The sequence below is a fragment of the Parasteatoda tepidariorum genome, chromosome 12 (genome assembly GCF_982258835.1).
Source record: "Parasteatoda tepidariorum strain Cologne lab strain chromosome 12, Ptep-v5.0, whole genome shotgun sequence".
Classification (NCBI taxonomy): domain Eukaryota; kingdom Metazoa; phylum Arthropoda; class Arachnida; order Araneae; family Theridiidae; genus Parasteatoda; species Parasteatoda tepidariorum.
Window position 1 is genome coordinate 33123816 of NC_141766.1, and position 20188 is coordinate 33144003.

Genomic DNA, 20188 nt, shown 5'->3' on the forward strand with positions numbered 1-20188 from the left:
GTTCACATTTCCTTCCAAATCGCGTGGACGAAATTGGACTCAAATTAAACGAAATACAGATGAAAGATTAGTGAATTTTTACAGTAATATTTATTTAATTAAGAGTGATTCAGTGGTTTTACGGTAATTATTACTGTAAGAAATTGTTCCGTACTATGTTCCCTGTAAAAATTGATTTCACGGTAACGGCATCCTAAATGCCGATACTTTCTACAGTAATTTTATCTGGAATTTTTTACAGTATAAGTAGTTAATCATTCTAAGTCAAAAGTTTTGAAATCTATTAAATAAATATGGTTATTCACTGTATATTTTTAAATTTTTATAATATATTAATAAGGATTTTAATAATATTACGCACTTCTTACAAACCAGTCACAAACTCTATTTTATAACTGAAAATATTGGTAGTCCTTTTTAATCTGCTTATATTATCCCCATTATTTCAGGTTTTACATTTAATCCATTATTTTAGCTCCGATTGGTCTTACATATTATTTTAAAATCATCCACACTACATAAAAAAACACTAAGACAAACTCATAACTCGAATACAAAATTTTTAAAAAATATTTCAGATACAACCTTAAGCTATTTTTCTTTGGTGAAAACATAATAAAATATTCATTCACCAAAGAGTTATCTAAAAAGCTTTTGTATTTGTTTCTCAAATAAAAGAATTCATTTCATGTTTTATAGTACACAAAACATAAGATGTTTTCAAATATAAACAATCTCTGTTTGCTTTCCTTCTGGCTATCCTATATAATTTTTATAACTATTTTTAAAGAAAAAATTAATTTATTATCTCATTTGTATTAAACTAAAAATTATATATTTATCTTTAATGCGCTATTTCTTCGCAAAAAGGACGAATTTTAAGATCTGAAAATATATGAAAACATACATGCTGTATTTTTATTTGCATTTTTTATTATGTTTAAGCAAAAATTTCAAAAAATTTAGAAAATAAATTTTTAGAAACTAACCACGTGTATGCTAAAAATGTAAGACTTATTGAAATAGTGAATCCCTCAACTCCCATACTATTGGGCCCAACCCTCATACTTAAGTCATCCCCCTAATTAGTTTCACAGTGCAAAAATAAATTTAATTTAAAAAAATAAAAACCAGTTCACTAAAAAAATTGTGAATGGTCTAATTACTTTGCGAACGTAATCCAGTTAATTATTGAAATGGTGAAACCCTTAACTCTAGGGATCCCAAAATATTGGGCCCAACCCCCACACTTAAGTCACAACCCCTTCTCAATACTTAATTTCTCAGTACAGCAAGAAAATGATTTTGAAAAAATAAAAACTGGTAAACTTAAAAAATTGTAAATAGCTTAATTACTTTACGAATATACACAGAGGAAAAGTTTTTGATAAAAGTACCATACTGTGTAACAGCAACATTTCCGGTAAAAAAAGGAAGAAAAACCACTAGTAATTAAACCAAAATATACGGTACTTAAATCATTCATTTAGTATATTTTTCTTTCATATGGTAACGGTTTTCCTAGAAATCCGGTTTTCCTGTATTCTGGTAAATAAAATCACCAAATTTAACCACACATACCAAATTTTAGCACAAATTATAAAACCATTCATTATACTAATTTTATAAAAATCATAACTAAAGCATTTCAGTAAAAACTACCGAGATTATTAGTGTTCCTATAAAGCCGGAAACACAGTAAATTTTACCATATTCTACTAATTTTGACACTACCTTTTTTCTTAGAGTAATTTAGTAAACAACAACCATAATAAGTGATGTGTCAGTAATTACCTTAGAATTATCAGTAATTACTTCACATGAATCTCAATATGAATATTCATATTATAAAAATCATAACTAAAGCATTTCAGTAAAAACTACCGAGATTATTAGTGCTCCTATAGAGCCGGAAACACAGTAAATTTTACCATATTCTACTAATTTTGACACTACCTTTTTTCTTAGAGTAATTTAGTAAACAACAACCATAATAAGTGATGTGTCAGTAATTACCTTAGAATTATCAGTAATTACTTCACATGAATCTCAATATGAATATTCATATTATAAAAATCATAACTAAAGCATCTCAGTAAAAACTACCTTATTAGTGTTCCTAGAGAGCCGGAAACACGGTAAATTTCAGCATTTTCCACTAATTTTGAATCTACCTTTTTTTCTTAGAGTAATTTAGTCAACATCAACCATAATAAGTGATGTGTCAGTAATTACCTTAGAATTACCACTAATTACTTCACATGAATCTCAATATGAATATTCATATTAGCCAAAAGAAATGTGTCCTCACTTAGTTCGATGGAGTTATTTAAAAGCATATTATCGGTTAATCTGTTAAAAAAATTGAAAATTAAAAGTAGATATTGAAATATACATTAAGCATATTCATAAATAGCGTAATCTATCCTATTTTTTTAAAACAATAATTAAAAATATTGCAAAGTAGCAAGTAAAGAGTACATTAAGAGTTTTCACCATATATACCTTCTTTTATTATTTACTTCTTAAAAATAAAGTGTACTGTCATAAAAGTAGACATAAAAGTGTCAAACAGTTTCAACTATCTTCCAAAAAATGAAACAAAATTATTCATCACCAGCTTACACTGGCCTTCTTCTCTTTACTCTTTTGCATAAATGTCTCAAATTCATGTCTAGACAGGACCACCTAATTTTCAATCAGAGTTTATCGATTAATAATATTATTTCTGTCATTATAAGCAAAATATGAAACTACTTTCTTTAATCTTTTTCCAAGAGCTCCATTAGACTGTTAGAAATTCTGGCTCGAATTGCGATAAGAAGATCTAACATCTTCAGTGCAGCATACATTTATGGCAAAATGCATTTTTAACGTAAAATTTTACACCATAATCAAAATAATAAATTCAAAAAATTATGCTAATAACAGAGGAAAAAATGAATAAAACATCTTTTCCTTATTAAAGCTCTATATCCTAAGAATGCAGCAAATATAATAAAAAAATTTATAACTCAACCATATTTAAAAGAAATAATTCATGAGATTCATTTTGTCAATTTAACAGAAATAGTTCTTTACATTGTTAAATTTATGTTATTATTATTAAATTTATGCTAATTTATTATAATTATGTTACCGTAATTATTATAATAATTATGGTTACAGGGAGAAAAAAAATCCTGGAGCAGCATTAAAAGGTTTAATTTTTATTGAAATAAATTTAAAAACTGTATATTAGGTAAACTGTATTGTATGTTACATATAAACGCAATTTTCACAATCAAATAAATTAAAACTATTTTCAAATAACAGTTCGTTTAGTTGCAATAAATTAAGGGGCAATAAATTAAGAAAACTAAGATATTCTAGTTTAGCTGCATCAGACAAAATACTAATTTAATACTGTACCTACATTTACTAAAAAACGTATTGTAAATTAATTTAAATGCTTAAAAATTTAATGTTACTTGGAATTTTATTTTATAAATTAAAATTACTTAAAGTCATGGGACATCAAAAACGCAGGGAAATAACATGTATATATTGTATATGTATAATTCAAATGAAATGCCTGAAACTGTGTTCAATAACAAATCCTTATAATAAAAGTATTTATTCTACGTTCAAAATGTGCTTAATATCATTTTGAAATTTTTCGTTCAAAAATCTCTCAAACTCCATTTACAATCGCTTCGAGACAGAATTTCTTAAAATACATCTCTACATTTTAAAACACCCTTTTAATAATATTCAAAACAGAAAAGAATTTTGAGTTATAAATTAGAGTTTCCATCGGAACTTAAACATGATTTTAAATTAACTCTAGCTGTTCGGAACTTTACGACTTGCGTAAAAGTTATTTCTTTCCTAAATCAGAACTTCTCAGTTATACCTGTAAGTATAAACAAGAAACTCAGAAATTATGTACGTCGTCAGCGACACCTATTGCCGAAAACTGCAACTACCGGTTGATCGTGAAAGCTTTAAAAACCAAGGTGTTCCGGAGATTCCGTCATGGTTTGTGTACATCCGGTAGGATGACGGTCGACTCAATCCAGGAAAAGGATCCGGGAGAAAAACCTGTTACTTCATTGGTCCGGCATCGGTCATTTAAATAAAACAACAGATATCAGGTACTATATTATATCAAATAAATTTATTTCTTCTTATTTAAAAGTTGATATGTTTGCAATATTAAATTTTAAAAAAATTTCTTTTGTATTTCTTTTACTTAAAACGGGAAAACTTTTTAAAATATTTTTCCGCGGGAAAAATCACAAATTTTTAAGATATTTTGCAAGGTTTCTTTAGAGTAAATATTAGAATAAATTTTGTTTAACAATTATTATTTTGTATATAATATTGTTTTATGTTCAGTTGAAGTGTGAAAACTTTTTAAATTGACATGAACTTTTAGAAAAGTTACGAAGCGTTAAACAAGATAAGTTTGCGTGATAGTTTAGTTTTCTTTCTTTTTTTGTTAAGAGTATAGATTAAAATGAATTCTCTTTAAAAATTGTTTCACTATTTTAATATTTTCGCTGTTGTTAAAGAGTCAAAAGTTATTTAATATATTTTTACGAAATAAAGTTTTAAACAAGTTAAAAAATATCAGATAAGATAAATTTATGCGATGAATCAGCCATAAAATAAATATATTAATTATATATAGTAGATATTAGTCTAAACTTTGTTTAGCAATGCCATAATAACATTTATAATTCGATATATCTTTGTATTGTCTTTAGTTCAAGAGGTGTAAAAAATTTTACAGTAGCATTTTCTTTTTTTTATCAATGAAATTCGTAAATAGTTAACGTTCTTTTAAACAGGCTTCATTTTTCTTCATTTAAACACTAGTTTTTAAGGATTTTAGTTACGTTTAGGATATAAAATTATCATGGCTTTTAATTTTAATCAAAGAAGAATAAAATAATGCGTTATGGAGTTAGGTTATTGCATTTTCTTAATAATCTATGCAATATTTGGAAACTTTAAACAATTATATCTATATTTTGAATAATGCTTTAATTTGATATACATATAATTCTTAAACACTAATTTACACCAAATAAAGTTTATTACAATAGTTATTCGTGCATAAAACATAGGATGTTAGTTTTACTTTGTAATTAAAAGCTTGTTTTTTTAATCTCAGGTCTTAATATATTGATCTTAATTTAATGCATTTATGAAAATTTACAAAAATATTTCAATTTAATGCATTTATGAAAATTTACAAAAATATTTCAATTTAATGCATTTATGAAAATTTACAAAAATATTTCAATTCAAAATTTCATTATATTGTTGAATTGAAAAAGCTACAATAACTCGGTATATTGGCACTTATTATTTTTTTCTACTTTTTCAACAAATTCTATATCCGAAATTTTACAAGGAAAGAGAATGTTCGGAATTAAAACTTACGAATAAAAATAACAGTTTCGTTGATTATATTTAATGTATAGATAGATTTTTATATAATAAAGTTAAATATGTTTTTTGAATAATAGAGTTAAAAATTTATTAATTCCAAAGTTAGTGTCATAAGTTAGTTTAACCATCTTAAAAAAGTTATAATTTCATATAAATAAAACTTTTTATATTAATGATGTATGTAAGAAATTAATTAATTGATAAATTAATTACTGCATGTTTACGAAAAAGCAAAAGTCAGACATTATCTGCAATCTGAAAAAAAAAGAAATCCCAGTTGGGAATAATTATAACAATGGGCCAGTTACTTAAAAATATATTATCTTCAAAAAATGAAATATTATTTGATGAACGCATTTATATTAAGCATTTTATCAATGAATATTTTCATGAAACGAAATTCGTAGTTTTGAAAAAAATTTACAATCATCAAAGCTTTTTTTCTTCCTAATTCTGTTTGACAAATTATTAATTTTAAAAATTAAAACTTCATTGTGATTAGATTAAAACTTCTTCTCTTTTTCGTAAGATTTGGATTTTATTTCATTATTGATTTTACCATAAAAAATACTTGAGGCTATCTTTTCTATTTGAAGATTTAAAAAAAAACACACACTATTTCAATATTGAAGCAACGTAAAATTAAAAACTGCGTTCAACTGCTTTTTCTCAAAGAAGTTTTCGCATATATTCCTTCTTTACACTTAATTAAAAAGCACCTATGACTAAATTAAGATATCTTCTTCCACTTCCGTTATTCTTTAGAACGTTTTTTGCTTAAAAATAAATTAGATAAAGATGGTATAGCTGTTATAGGAAATATCGAATCTTTTTTTGAAATTGTTTTACTTTCTTCTTTTTTAAGTTTTCCGGGAAAAGTATCTTTTTATTAAAGTTCTTATTTTGATTTTAATTTTATGCTACAGTTTAATTCGTACTTTGTTTTTAATTCGTACTAGATGAACAGTTAAAAATGGTATTATTATATACCTTCAGTTCAATTTTGCACTATATTGTCTTTCGCTTTAAACTTATTTGGTTATGTATAATTTAAAAACTAAATTTTTAAGTAATGTGCAATCATTTTTAAGTTATTTTATTGAATGAATTATTAAAAACGTAAGCCTATTTTTAATTCATAATCGAAGATGAACAGTTAAAAATTATATATTTATATACCTACCTACAGTTCAATTCTTTACTATATTGTGCTTTGCATTTAACTTATTTGGTTATGTATAATTTTAAAAGAAAACTAATTTTTCTAAATATTTTTAAATAATTTTATTAAGTAAATGATTAAAAAGGTAAGCAGTTTTAATCCATAAGAGACGATAAACAGTTACAAATAATATATTTATATACCTTCAGTTCAAATATGTATATCGTCTTTTGCATTAAATTTATTTCGACACGTATAATATAGAAAACTAATTTTTTATGTATTGTGCAAAACAATTTTAAATAACTTTATTGAACAAATTATTAAAAACCTTAGGAGTTTTATGCAAAAAAAATACTGAACGAACTTTAATTTATTTAATTAGGCTACAAATCACGCTTTAAGCAGATTCATTAATTTATCTTATAAAACTCTTCATTTATCTGTATGAAAAAAGAAAAGAAAAAAGTATGGCCACTGAGAAAAAAGTATGGCCAAAACTGTCAGAATATGGTGAAATATACCAAGTGTTTGGATATATGGGGACACCAAAAAGCTCGGTAATTTTTACTGAAGCGCTTAGGTAATGAATTTGGTAAAAATAATAGTAAAATATAGTTCTATAATTTGTGATAAGATTCTGCAATTTGCTAAATTTGGCAATTTTATCAAGATACTTTAGATCATGGCATAAAAGCCAGATATTTGTATGAATTTATTTTTCATTTTTATATTTCTTTACTAAATGTGTTGTAATAAGAACTGTAATATTAAAAACCAGAATTTTCGGTATATCGTTAAGATATGAACGGAAAAATTACCAAATGATTAGTTTAAATAAGGTATATTTTAGCTTTATTAACCAGAATTATGATTTCTTTTACCATTTTAATTTGAAAGCGATATTTTTAAAGCGATATTTGCGATAATTTTAAAGGAATGTCTTTTCGCCGTGTAGGTTTTATTTAGTTAAGATTACTTGTTTTAAATGGTAATATATATACATTCCTGGCATCCTCAAGTTCTAGCAAAATATTGCCATAATCAAACAAAAACTTTTCAAACCACTGTTTAAAATTATTCATCATCAAAACGAAGTGCCTTTTTCTTACAAAAACAAGGGAGAAAAATTTAGAGCAGAAAAATATATACGAAAACTCATTTTATCTTATAAAACTATTAATTCATTTTATCTTATAAAACTATTAATTCATTTTATCTTATAAAACTATTAATTCATTTTATCTTTTAAAACTATTAATTCTTTCCAAACACTTTTGGTTGCTCAAAATCTAAAGAGTAAAACTTAGAAAAGGAAAACAATTACAAAGATACCGTATTTATGAAATTATTTTTCTCATTTATATTATCATTTTGTTCTAAAATATAGTATGTTAACATAATGTTTTTTTATGCAAAAATCTTCAATATATTTCTTCTAGATAACAAAAAAAATGTATCTATCATTTTGCAAGAGCATTAGAGTAAATTTAATCATATATCTTCCTCTTTTATCAACATTGCTGTGGAATCATGAGCAAATCAAGCATAAATAATTGTTATTGGTAGAAATCCCCTACCTGTTCCAAACTGATAGTGTAACAATTACTTAATATATTTCAAATACAACGCTTTCGATTAATTCATCTTCCTTGCTACAAATCATAACAATTTATATCTCCTAAACTTAGATTTATATTTCTGAGAGACGAAAATTATCATTTGATATTTTTTCATGAAATAAAAGTTTAAGATTACTTTTTACGAGTTTTTAGTATGAGACTGAAGAGCAGTTTGTTTTTTTTAACTGAGAAAAAAATGTCAAAACTAGAAGAATATGCTAACATTTACTGTGTTTCTGGCTCTATGGTAACATAAAAAAGGTCGCTGTATTTTTTACCGATGCGCTTTGATAATTATTTTGGTGAAATTGAAAATAAAATATTGTTTTAAAATAGTAATAGCCATCTTAACTGCATTTGTTAAATACTAATAATGTATGTTTCAATATACAGTCTCTGGCTATATTATTAGACGAACTATAAGATTTTATGTAAAATCTTAATTATCAAGTGATATTATACAGCTTTATCGTTTTTAAGTGGCGTAAACCGGTTTGCACTTATTAACGTTCGTGTATCAATTGGTTAACATTGTAACGCAATACGTTCAAAATAAATACAAATAGGAAGTATATAGAAAATCTCCTGAATAAAAACCCATGACATGTATGTATAAATATAAAAGTATTGATATAAACTCGTGCAAAACATGTAATTATTAAAAAACTACAGTGCGTCTAATAATTTGATTTAAATATTACAATTTAATAGTATAATACCTGATATAATAAATATTCCATATTTGTATAATATATCGTCTAATTTATTCAATCGACAAATCTATTATATATCGTCTAATTTAATCAATTGGTACCCGAACGTAAACAAGTGCAAACCGGTTTCAGTCGAGTTAAAACAATAAAACTGTACAGTAACACCGGTTAATTAAGATTTTACATCGAATCTTATAGGGTGTCTAATAATTTGGCCCAGGACTGTATAGTAAATTATCAACCGCTTTATCTGAAACTGACAGCAATACTCACAAATCATAGTGTTCATATGTTTGAATATATTTAAATTGAAATTTAAAGTATATTATGAAAGAAAAAGTGATATATTTATTACTCGCATAAAAGTATTGTAATAACATTGTTTGTGTTTTAATTGTATTTTAAGATTATTTATAAGAAATTTTTTTATAGTTCAATATTGCATCATTTTTTGACGCTAGAAAAAAAGTTTAATTTGTACACAGAAATATTTTATTTCATTATATAACTGTACAATTATTTCAATACTTATGATACACGATACATTTTTAAATTATAAATCAAAATGAATGCATGTTCACAAATAAAGGGATTTTTTCTCGGTTTCATGCAACGCAAGAAATACGAAAATGATTTGTATAATTAAAAAATTAAAACACATTTAAACTTATTTTTTTCTGAATTTGAATTTAAATGGACATCAATGAATTAATTAAGTGTAAATGTATAGAATGACTAAAAATATCATATTGTTTTTCTATTCTAAAAGATATTTTTATAACGTAAATGAAAGAAATCTTAACATAACTGTTTCTAATAAAAAAAAACGAAGTAGATATTGCATTTAAATTTTTAACCCTTGAAAACTAATTCTGTAAATCTTTTCCTTACATAAAATGAGCTTTTATACAAATTTCATATATAATTTAACCAAAACCATAAAAGCCAAAAACCATACAAAACCAAAATATACGGTTTTTTAACTTTCATTTCTTAATTTTTCCGCTCATATGATAACAGTTTAACACAAATTCTGGTTTTGAAATTATAGTTCTTCTACAACACATTTAGTCAAAAATACAAAAGTAAATTTAACCAAATAAATGGCTTTTATACCATTCTCTAAAATACCATAATAAAATTACCAAATTTTATAATTCGTGGCAACTTTTATCACAGATCATCAAACCATATTTTACTGTTATTTTATCAAAGTCATTGCCAAAACATTTCGGTAAAAATTACTGAACTTTTTGGTGTTCTCATAAAGCTAGAAGCTTGGTAAATATCTATCTATATCTTTTAGTTTTGAGCAGACATTTTTTCTCAGTATATTATCGTTTTCTAACTTAATTTTTAATAAAATAATAGACGCCAAGACTGAAAAGCATTTACATTCATTTCTTATTCATTAGTAAAACAAGTAAAGTTTGTAAAGTAACCATCGAAAATATAAAAGTAATGTTTTGGTATACTTTAAAATTAAAGAACAGCAGCTTTTTTATCATAGTGTTTTACACTTACAAAACCCATGACTCTATCTCTGTGTCAAACGATTTCGTTTTTTGTTCTGTGTTGATAGTTTGGAGGGGAAAAAAGAAGCCAACAGATTTCTAGCTTTTTGTTGACAAAGGCAATGAAGATAAAAGAGAGAAAGGGCGCACTCGTAAAAGATAACACAAAGCACCTGCGAGAAAATTCTGCCATTTTTTTTCTTTAAATTCTGTAAAATAAAACAATCTGCAGTATTATACTGTTTTTAAATCTAGGTATTTTTTTTATTCTAGAATAAAACAAAATATAAGCATTTTATTTTTAGTTTAAGTTGTTTTAAAAGTATTAAAGTCAACAGATTACAGTTATAATAATCATAAACTACAGACTTATTATAACTATACACTGAATTTATGGTTAATTAGTGAAATTCAAGCAAACAATATTTAATTAAATAAATTTTATTTTTTTATAAAAACCTAACTTTAGTTCTTTTATTAGTTTGAATTACTCAGTTTCTAGGATTGTCTCAGCATTTAGTTTACGTACATAACGCATTTTTAATAGATGTAATTATTCTCATTTAGAGGATTGCTAGCCTATTCTGAGATCAATAACAAATTTCAGTTCCCATTTTTAAAGAATTGCTTAAGTTCAGTTCTCTTCATTTTCTATTACTTTGGCATCATCATAACAATTAGTTCAAGTAAATTATTTATTAACTCGTGAAATTATTTGCATCACGAGTATTAGAAATCTATTATCTTATCAAGCGATAAAAAAAAACTCTATTATCTTACCAAGCGATAAAAAAACTCCATTATCATACCAAGAGATAAAAAACTCTATTATCTTACCAAGCGATAAAAAAAATTCTATTATCCTACCAAGCGATAAAAAAACGATGAAGTTCTCGTTTTCGTTAAATTATAAAAGTTCAGTTCCTTTATCGTTTTTAAGCTTAATCACAATAGTTAATTCAAGTATATGACACATTTTAAAAACAGTGAAAGTATTCATATTACGAGTATTACAAGCCTATTCTCAAAACACGTGATAAGAAATTCCTGTTATCATTTTTATCAATTTATATTACTCTAGTTCTTGTAATAGTTCTTAGCCACATTCACTAGCTTTATTACATCAATCAGTTTCTAGTGTAGCGAATCACATTTTCAACTGGTGAAATTTTTCACGAAACTAAATTTGCAAGTTTAATATCGTATCAAATTATTAAAACTTTTTTTCCCTAAATTTTGTTAAAACACCTTCGTTCAATTATTTTATTATTTCAAGCTTTATCACAACAGTTACGTCACATTATGATCCAATTTTAAATTGTAAAATTAGTAACAATATGACCATTACAAACCTATTTTCTGAACTAGAGATAAAAATTTCAGCGATAAGTTTCACTTGCTTAAAGGTGCAAAACTATAATTTTGAACAAGACTTTGTATTATAAGGCTTTACTGCATTTTTGAAGTCATAAAGGATGAAATTTATCTGAATATTAATTTTTTACCCAAAAATTATTGTAAGCGTTGCACCTACATCTTGAAATAATTCATCACGATAGGATGCAATTATAAATTTCACTTTTGGACAATAAACGCAAGAAATCAGGGGTAAAAATCAACTTTTTATTTTTTCATTAGAATCATTAAAAGTAGTCAAAAACTGAAAATTCTTTTCGGATTTGCAGTGCTATTTCAGCTGATTAAATTTATCAAAGCCGTCCAAGTGGTATAGAGGGTGTAGTCTTCGCATATCACGGCATTGACCGGTGTTCAATTCCCTGATGTCTGATCGAACTAGACTTTCTCTGATCGTGCCTTAGTGGTTCAGAATCCACTCTATTGTATTGTCCCCTATTGTTTCAGTGACGAAAAAGTCCATGCATATACACGGTTGGATAGCGCGGTGAGGAGACCGGGTGATTACTTTCGCTATATACCTCTAAATCTAAACTGTTGTAGTGTTGTGTGTTCATGAGAGGTGAACCCTGAACCTTCGCCATTAGCAACATCAGCAAGCGGAAAAAACGTTTTTTTTTCATTCCGAAATTACGTAACTTATCATACAAGAAAGACCATCCTGACTGAAAAACCACCCTGAATTCTTCTTCAGTTTAATTAAATTTCATTGAAATGCATTGAATGCAGCTTTAATCATGAATAAATGAAATTAATAGAGAAACTTATTCTTATTATTTCCAGAAAAAAGCCTTAAATATACATTTCAAAGCTTGAAGAGGGAGTAAAAATATCTTTTAAGATAGAAAATCCAAATTTATAAATAATTTTGTTGATTTATTTAAGCCATAATACATTTTTATTGTTAAAAAAAATATAGCAAAGTATGAAATTCTCCGCCTGAAAAATAACTGATAAATTGATTTGATGCAAAATATTATTCTCCATCAGCATTTTTTTAATAGAAATAACGTTTCATTTCCCAATGTAAATTCTCTGAACTAATGAGCATCTAGAATATTTTTAAGACACATTTTAGAAAATTTATTAATTTTTGAAGATGTTAAAAAACGTTGCAGCATTTGACATATGTGTTTAATGAAGTCATTATTTTAGCGATGCAAAACGAATGAATTCAGAATAAATCCAACAAACTATTCTCTCTCCGTTTATAAAGGTTTAACATCAAGCAAAATAATTGATTACAGTTTGAACTTTTCGAACTGATTATTTGAAATTCTAAAATTATTAATGTAACTTTTTTTTAGAAAAGTATATGGATTGGCATTGTATCCAATTAAAATTAAAGTGAAATATATTCTCCATAAATTATAACTCTATTCATTTTCGTTGCTTCAAATTATTTATACTAAAAATAATTGTACACTATGTTTTACATATCAAGCACTTAAATTATATATTTTAGCATCGAAAATCTTATTCAAGAATAAATATACAGAATTATTGAAAATAATCAAATATTACCAAAATGGTGATTAAAATACTTTCAAATTTCAGTCAGATAAGCTAAAATTAGAATTATACATTAAAATTTCGCTCTGAATTTTAGATTTAACTTACGGTGTTTTCCAATTAGCTAATGAACTAAATATTTCAAATAGATGAGTTTGGGAAACTCTTGATATAAAATATGAACATCATTTTTAATAAGGCAATTAAATTTACAAATTCTTACTCTTTATTTAAATTACTCAAGCATTAACATTTAGAAAATATATTAAAGGAAAAATAATTCGACATTTTAATTAGTTCTGATAAATCTAACCACATGAATGTTTAAGCAATAATTTATGTCAACAGAATTTATAAAAACTAATAGAATATGGTAATTAATAATAAAATTGTAACAAAAAGTAAAATATAATAAAATTATATAGAATAATTATAACATAAAACTATATTAAAGTGAATTATATTATTAAAGTATTATGAAAGTTTTTTAAATAAAATGCTCAAATCAAAATAAATTTTCAATTAATTTTTTAGTTTTCATAAATCATCATGTGAATCGTTATTTATCCTTTTATATCTAATTCTATTCTAAATCTACTACCATATTCTAGTCAAAACTACCAGAATAGAATAAAATTAACCATGCGTCCGGTTCTATTAGGAAGGCAAAATAGCTCCGTGAATTATACAGAAACACTTAGGTAATGATTTTACTAAACTAACTAAAACTAACAATAAAAAAATAATGAGTAATGAAATTTAGTAAATGTGGTAAAATTTGGTAATTTTATCATAATACCTTAGAGAATGGCACAAAAAAGATTTTTTGGTCAAATTTACTTTTCAGGTTTGTATTTTTTACTAAATATGTGGCAATAAGAAATGTAATTTTTAAAAGTAGAATTTCTGGTAAACCGTTACCATATGAAGGAAAAGATTACCCGGTGAATAGTTTAAATACCGTATATTTGTGGTTTTATTGTTAGAATTATATGAGTTTTTTTTATCGGAAATATCATTATCATACATATAGTAATTTACCAGATTTTTTTTCTTCTTTTATCTAGATCCCTGTTAATTATGCCAAATATTTTTAAAATTCTGAAAAAAAAATTTGATAATAATTTATTAAATTTGGATCACCTTGGAAATAACTGAAGCTAGGACAAATATCCAATTTAAGAAGAAAGAATGCTTTTTTTTATTTTCTTCCTTGTTATAATTACAGTTTTTCAATTATTATGATAAACACTTTAACTAAGTTGCCTTATATCCATATTCAACCCAACAAAAATTGTTAAAGTGTAGTTAGCACAAAAGTTTTAACATTCTTTCAGACTTCATTTTTTTATCATAAAACTCGACCGTAACAGAATATGGCTCTTTAATAATCAATTAAGGTTGATTGCGGAGATGGCACTTCCTTTTGATTTCTTGTATGTTTAGAAATTTGAAGAAAGAAAAAAAAACTACGAGTTTGAACTAAATGGAATTGTCTATAATATGTATATAGCCCCATAATATTTCATCAATAAAGCAATAAATATAAAAAAGGAACTTAGTACAAAGAAAAAGCTTTGCACTGATAATGGTACTTGAACTAAACACAGTACTATACGGTGAAGTACTAAAACAGACGTCCATCTTTTGAATAATTTAGTATGTGCCTTATATTCGGTGAAAGATTCGGGTTCAAGTTACTGTATAAAGTACCAGCATTCAGGGTACACCAGTACTTTTCAGGGTTCAGTACTTTTTACCGTAGTTTAATACAGAATTTTTCACAATACATGTTATTTTACAGCTTATTTATTTATTTTTAATAATATAAAATACTCAATGTTGCGAATTTGTTTAAGAAAAATAAGGAATAACAAATAATACAAAAACGTATAAGGCGGTGTTTTCAATGAAGGTGCTTAAAAAGAAGATAAATATGAAGCAAAAAACTTAGAGAAAAACAGCTAATTAATTTATTCTAGAAGAAAGTATCGAGCTAGCATCTTTAACTAAATGTTTCAGAACATATTATCAATTCAACAATAAAATATTCAAAAAGGGATGGAGGAGAATTTGTAACGAATTATTTCATTTTACTGCATTCAAACAATTATATAATACCAAAACAGAATTACCCTAGCCATTTGAAAATTTAATTAAACCGTTCACTATACTGATAAAATTCCTAACACGCAAATTCTTATAATATTTGAATTCACAAAAGAAAACTAAATTCAAAGCTCTCAACAAGGAATTTATAAACATTGCAACCTATTCAATAATAAATTGATAACAACTCATCATAAAATCATTTTCATTAAATATTCTCATCCTAAAGATCAATGATGAATTTATTATGATTGTTTACTGTAAGCCCGATATCTGTTTTGAATATATCACATAACAATCCTTTTACAGGGAAACGAAGCGATGGAAAATGACTTAAAATCGATGCTGTGCATATTTCCACTGTTATCTTTCATTTGCTCCGTTACTACACTCAACAGTCTAGGTAAGTATTAAAGAAAATGTTTTTGGCGAAAAACATCGCGAAGTAGCGAGATTTGTAACTGCTTTTTGGCATGAAATCTTTTGTTTCTTCCTCTGCGCCGTTTCTACTGCGCAATTTCTGCGAGGTTAAATAATCAAAGTCTCTGTTTTTACACACAGTCACGTTTGTTAGGCTTAAGTTTTGCTTTTTTGAAAGTCTAAAATTGACATAAAGGGCAATGTGTGTTATTAGAAGTTATTTTCAGCTTAAAGTTAGTTTAGGGTTCCGTTTCCGATCTATGTTTTATTTATCACTTTGAAAGTATACCAAGGAAAATAAATATATGCATGTGTATTTTGTTTCAAGAAATTAAATTAGTTTAGTTTATGATTTTTTATTTGTCCAAACATATTTGAAATGTTTGTTTTTATTATTCCCTCTAAAAAAAGAAATGAAATGAGTTTAAAATGTGATAAGGAGCTAATGTTTTTGAATTGTTAAAGTTTACAAAATTGAAAAAAAGATTTTGGAAATGTTTTTTTTTTTAGATTTAAGATGACTTAATTTATTTCGATAAATTACTTTGTTAATGTCAAAAACTCATATGACTGTCGTAGAAATATAGAATTGTTGCTGTTTATTTCGCATTTTCGTAGTTGTTATTACTTATTTTCAATATGTTTTGATAATTGAACGAAACTAATTATTCAGAACTAATCAGCTTGTTTTAATTAATCTATTACTTATCCCTATGACACAGAATTTTTATTAAACTTGTTTTTTATACTTTTTTCATTAGTTGTATTAATTTAAGTCAAAATAAATAAAAAATATGAAATTTAGAATTTTAATAATTTATGGTTATGAAACACAACAAGAAATATCGGTGTCTTCTTCTGCGTTAAAAGTAAAATCTTTCAAATACTGCTTACTTCGATACAATATTTTTTTTAACTTGCAGTTATTTGATCTAAAAGAAACACTTATTTGATCTAATAAAATCAAGTATTGATTACTTTTTGAATATGAAGGGGAAAAAATTCCAACTACTTTTTTTTATTTTATACTTTAGTACAAATGAAGTTCCAGATAAATTGCTTTTTATAATTAAATATCAAAATATATTTTTAATTGTATTTAGAGAGGCTGAAAAAAATATATAAGAGAGATAATAGTGTCTTTGTTAAAGGGTTAATTATTATTACAACTTTATTTACGAATTTTTTTTCACAATCGATGTTGCATGTCATGATATACTCGACGATGTTGCATGTAAATGATAGTTACGATGTTGCATGCTTTGGGACAGGACAAGATTTCCTATGATATTATGCAACCGTTGGAATTTCGGATGACATTTTCTCTGAATGTGTGGCTCATTAATGTTAAGTACATACAATCTACCACAGTTTCAGGACCGCAAAACTTAACACTGAATAAGGCAGTTTTAGGTGTAATGCGGAGTCTAAGTAATACTACCACCATTTACTTGTACTATTTAGATTACGATGTGTAAAGGACTGATATTTTATTATTGTCTATGAATCATCACTAAGATGAATCCCAAATCATTGCCAAAAACTCATTTGTATAGATTTCAAAAATAATCAATACAAAATCTAAAATAAAAACTTGGCAGCTATAATATTAAAGTGCTACTTTATCTTTTAATGATGTTTTGCTCTATATTTGGTACAATTTTTAAGGGTTTCATAATGCAAATTGTACCAACACTGTAAAAAGAATAAAGACATAGGCAACTAATGTGTCTAATTTAAAACAATTTCATTTCGCGAGGAAAAAAAAATGTGGGAGACATTTATACGAATTCCAACTAAAAGACTATCTATAAGAACTCAGACTATTCTCACTAAAAGAAAGGCAAATTTCTAAAATAAACTTTGAACCTTTTAAAATAATTCAGAAACTAATCGAAATGAAAGGTGGAGAAAAAAATTCTAGAAAAAATTTAGCAATTTTGAGTTACACTTCTTCAAGTGGCATCTAACCGTGAAATATGGCTTAATTTATTCATTTACAGTGAAGCAGATATTGTCCTAGAATTTGTCATCCAGTGAGTCGAATGGTGATGGCCTGAGCTGTGATGCTGCCATCTATGTCTACTTAAAAGAGTTACAAGTCACTGGAGTTCAAGTTAACTAATTGAGAAATGAATGAAATAAAAACTTCTTTTTGGACTGTGTGAAAACTGTATTGAGAATCAAGTCCCAATCGATCAGTTTTGAGAAAGACAGCTTAACCCTCTTTACTAATTAATGTATATGCTAAATATCAAGCAGCTAAGTGGTCATATAACGCTTCTCAACGAAATTTAAAAAAGTTATTAACAAACGCAATTACTTTGATATCCATGGTTTAATCGATAATTTATGAAAGTTTTATACCACACTTCAGTAATTAAAATATTTCTCACATATAACGTCACATAAAAAGGATTGAAATTAATCCAATTAACTGGAACAAGTAATTAAAGCTCTTCCAGAATGCAGAAGGCTAAGACTCTGACGTTTCCAGCTGTTATAAACTTGCATGTAATTAAATATGAATATATTTAAGAAACTTCCAATAGCAAGCCTTAAGTTACATCTATACATATTTACATTTTCTGATTTCTGAGGTGAGCCGATCCCAAGATCTCCAACTCACTAGGAAAATGACTTTAGCTACTAGAATATACTTATATAAAATTTATGTCCCTTGTAGATGTGTTGCCAGAATAAGTCGCCAATATCGGTTATAAATCGACGTTTTATTAATAATAAATTGTCAATTACGCTATAATTTTTTTCGATTAAACCATCATTATAAATCTACCAACCTGAACTTTCTTTTTACTTGAATTCAGAAGATGTACTTATAAAAGTGCAAAATTTTGCAAGAACGTGTAGATAATAGCCTAAAATAATAATACTAAGTCACGCAGTTCTTACAAGAAATAAAAATAAATTTTGAAACAGGGATTTAAGATTTTCGATAAAAAAAACAACAATGTTGACAAATCGACTCAAAAAGGATCAAATTCTTCAAAATTTAAAGAACTAAATATAACCTTATTTTTTTCTGACATGTAAAGCTATTCTAAAGTTTCGAACGATTGAAAGATTATCTCAGAGCTAAGAAGATTTAAAATGGTTTTAGGTAAAAAAAAAATAAAGTAAAAAAACACCGTCGAGTTAAAGTATAAGCTAACAAGACTTCATCTCCGTCGTTACTCTTTCCTTTTAAATTCGTTATGTAGGTTTTAGATTTTACAATCCGTTTCTTTTCAAGAAATAATCCTTAAGCTTTACAACGTTTTGACCAGCTACGATTGTGCACCAATTTAATACAAGCTTTTGAACTCGACATATCTGTTGAAATATTACCTTCTGTTATTTTTACGCTATGATTTGAGACGTTGAGCAAAAATCTGACAGAGCAGAAATTACTGCTTTCAAAAGTATTTCGCTTTTTCTTTTACTGCAGTATGTTACAACTGTTTTCAGAGTTCAAGGCACAAATGTATAACGTTAGGCTGTTACGAAATTTACTTTGTTTATTTACTTTTTGTGTTGCCAACAGAAGAAAAGTAAAAAGGAAAGAAAAGAAATTGAAGATTCTTCTGCTTTTGAAAATCCTGAAAACCAAGGAATTTCGTGGGGAAGAGAAAGAACCTCCTAGAAATGCAAAAGAATAAAATCTTGCTTCTTCTAAATCGAAAATTGTTTTCTGAGTCATTGAAATATTTTTATACATCCCACTTTCTGTTAGAATGAGGTTCACGAAATCGCATAAAGTATAAACATGTTTTTTTAGGATTTTGGTGCAAAATGAAATTGATTTGTTCGAACCGATTAAGCCTGACAAAATATGAAATACTCTTAGGTTCAAATCGCATATTTCTTTTTGGCAGATGTATTGCCTGGCACTTTTCTGTCGAAGTATATTCTATCATTTCTGCACCATTGATCATGCCGCATGACAAAAAATAAGTTCAAAGATAAAATATTCTCCAACTCTTATAATAATCTTGGTATTTATTCTTATTTTCTTTTCTATATTTGAAAACTGCTCGTGATATATAATGTTTAGTAAAAATATTTCGTTGATCCAATAAAGTTAAACTGGAGAAAATAATGCTCGGTTTTGTCGTAACAAAACTTTAATTAATTAGCACGAACTTTTTATAGAGCTATGATGTGAAAAATGTTATTAAGACAAGAGTGACAGTATATTAATTTTTGCTTTAGTTGATATGTTACCCCGAAAGTGTAGAAATCAGTTTTTCTACAGATTATTTAACTATTAAACAGACT

At 26.1% G+C, this 20188-nt stretch overlaps 1 protein-coding gene across 1 annotated transcript in view; it reads left to right on the forward strand.

Moving 5' to 3' along the window:
• The first annotated feature begins 4000 nt into the window (after positions 1-4000).
• Positions 4001-20188, forward strand: part of LOC107440927 (fibroblast growth factor receptor-like 1) — a 42277-nt gene continuing 26089 nt past the window's right edge. The window contains exons 1-2 of the mRNA XM_016054017.4: positions 4001-4136; positions 15800-15893. Of these exons, the coding sequence (XP_015909503.1) occupies positions 15812-15893 (82 nt within the window). The 5' untranslated portion in view covers positions 4001-4136; positions 15800-15811. The remainder of the gene's footprint in view (positions 4137-15799; positions 15894-20188) is intronic.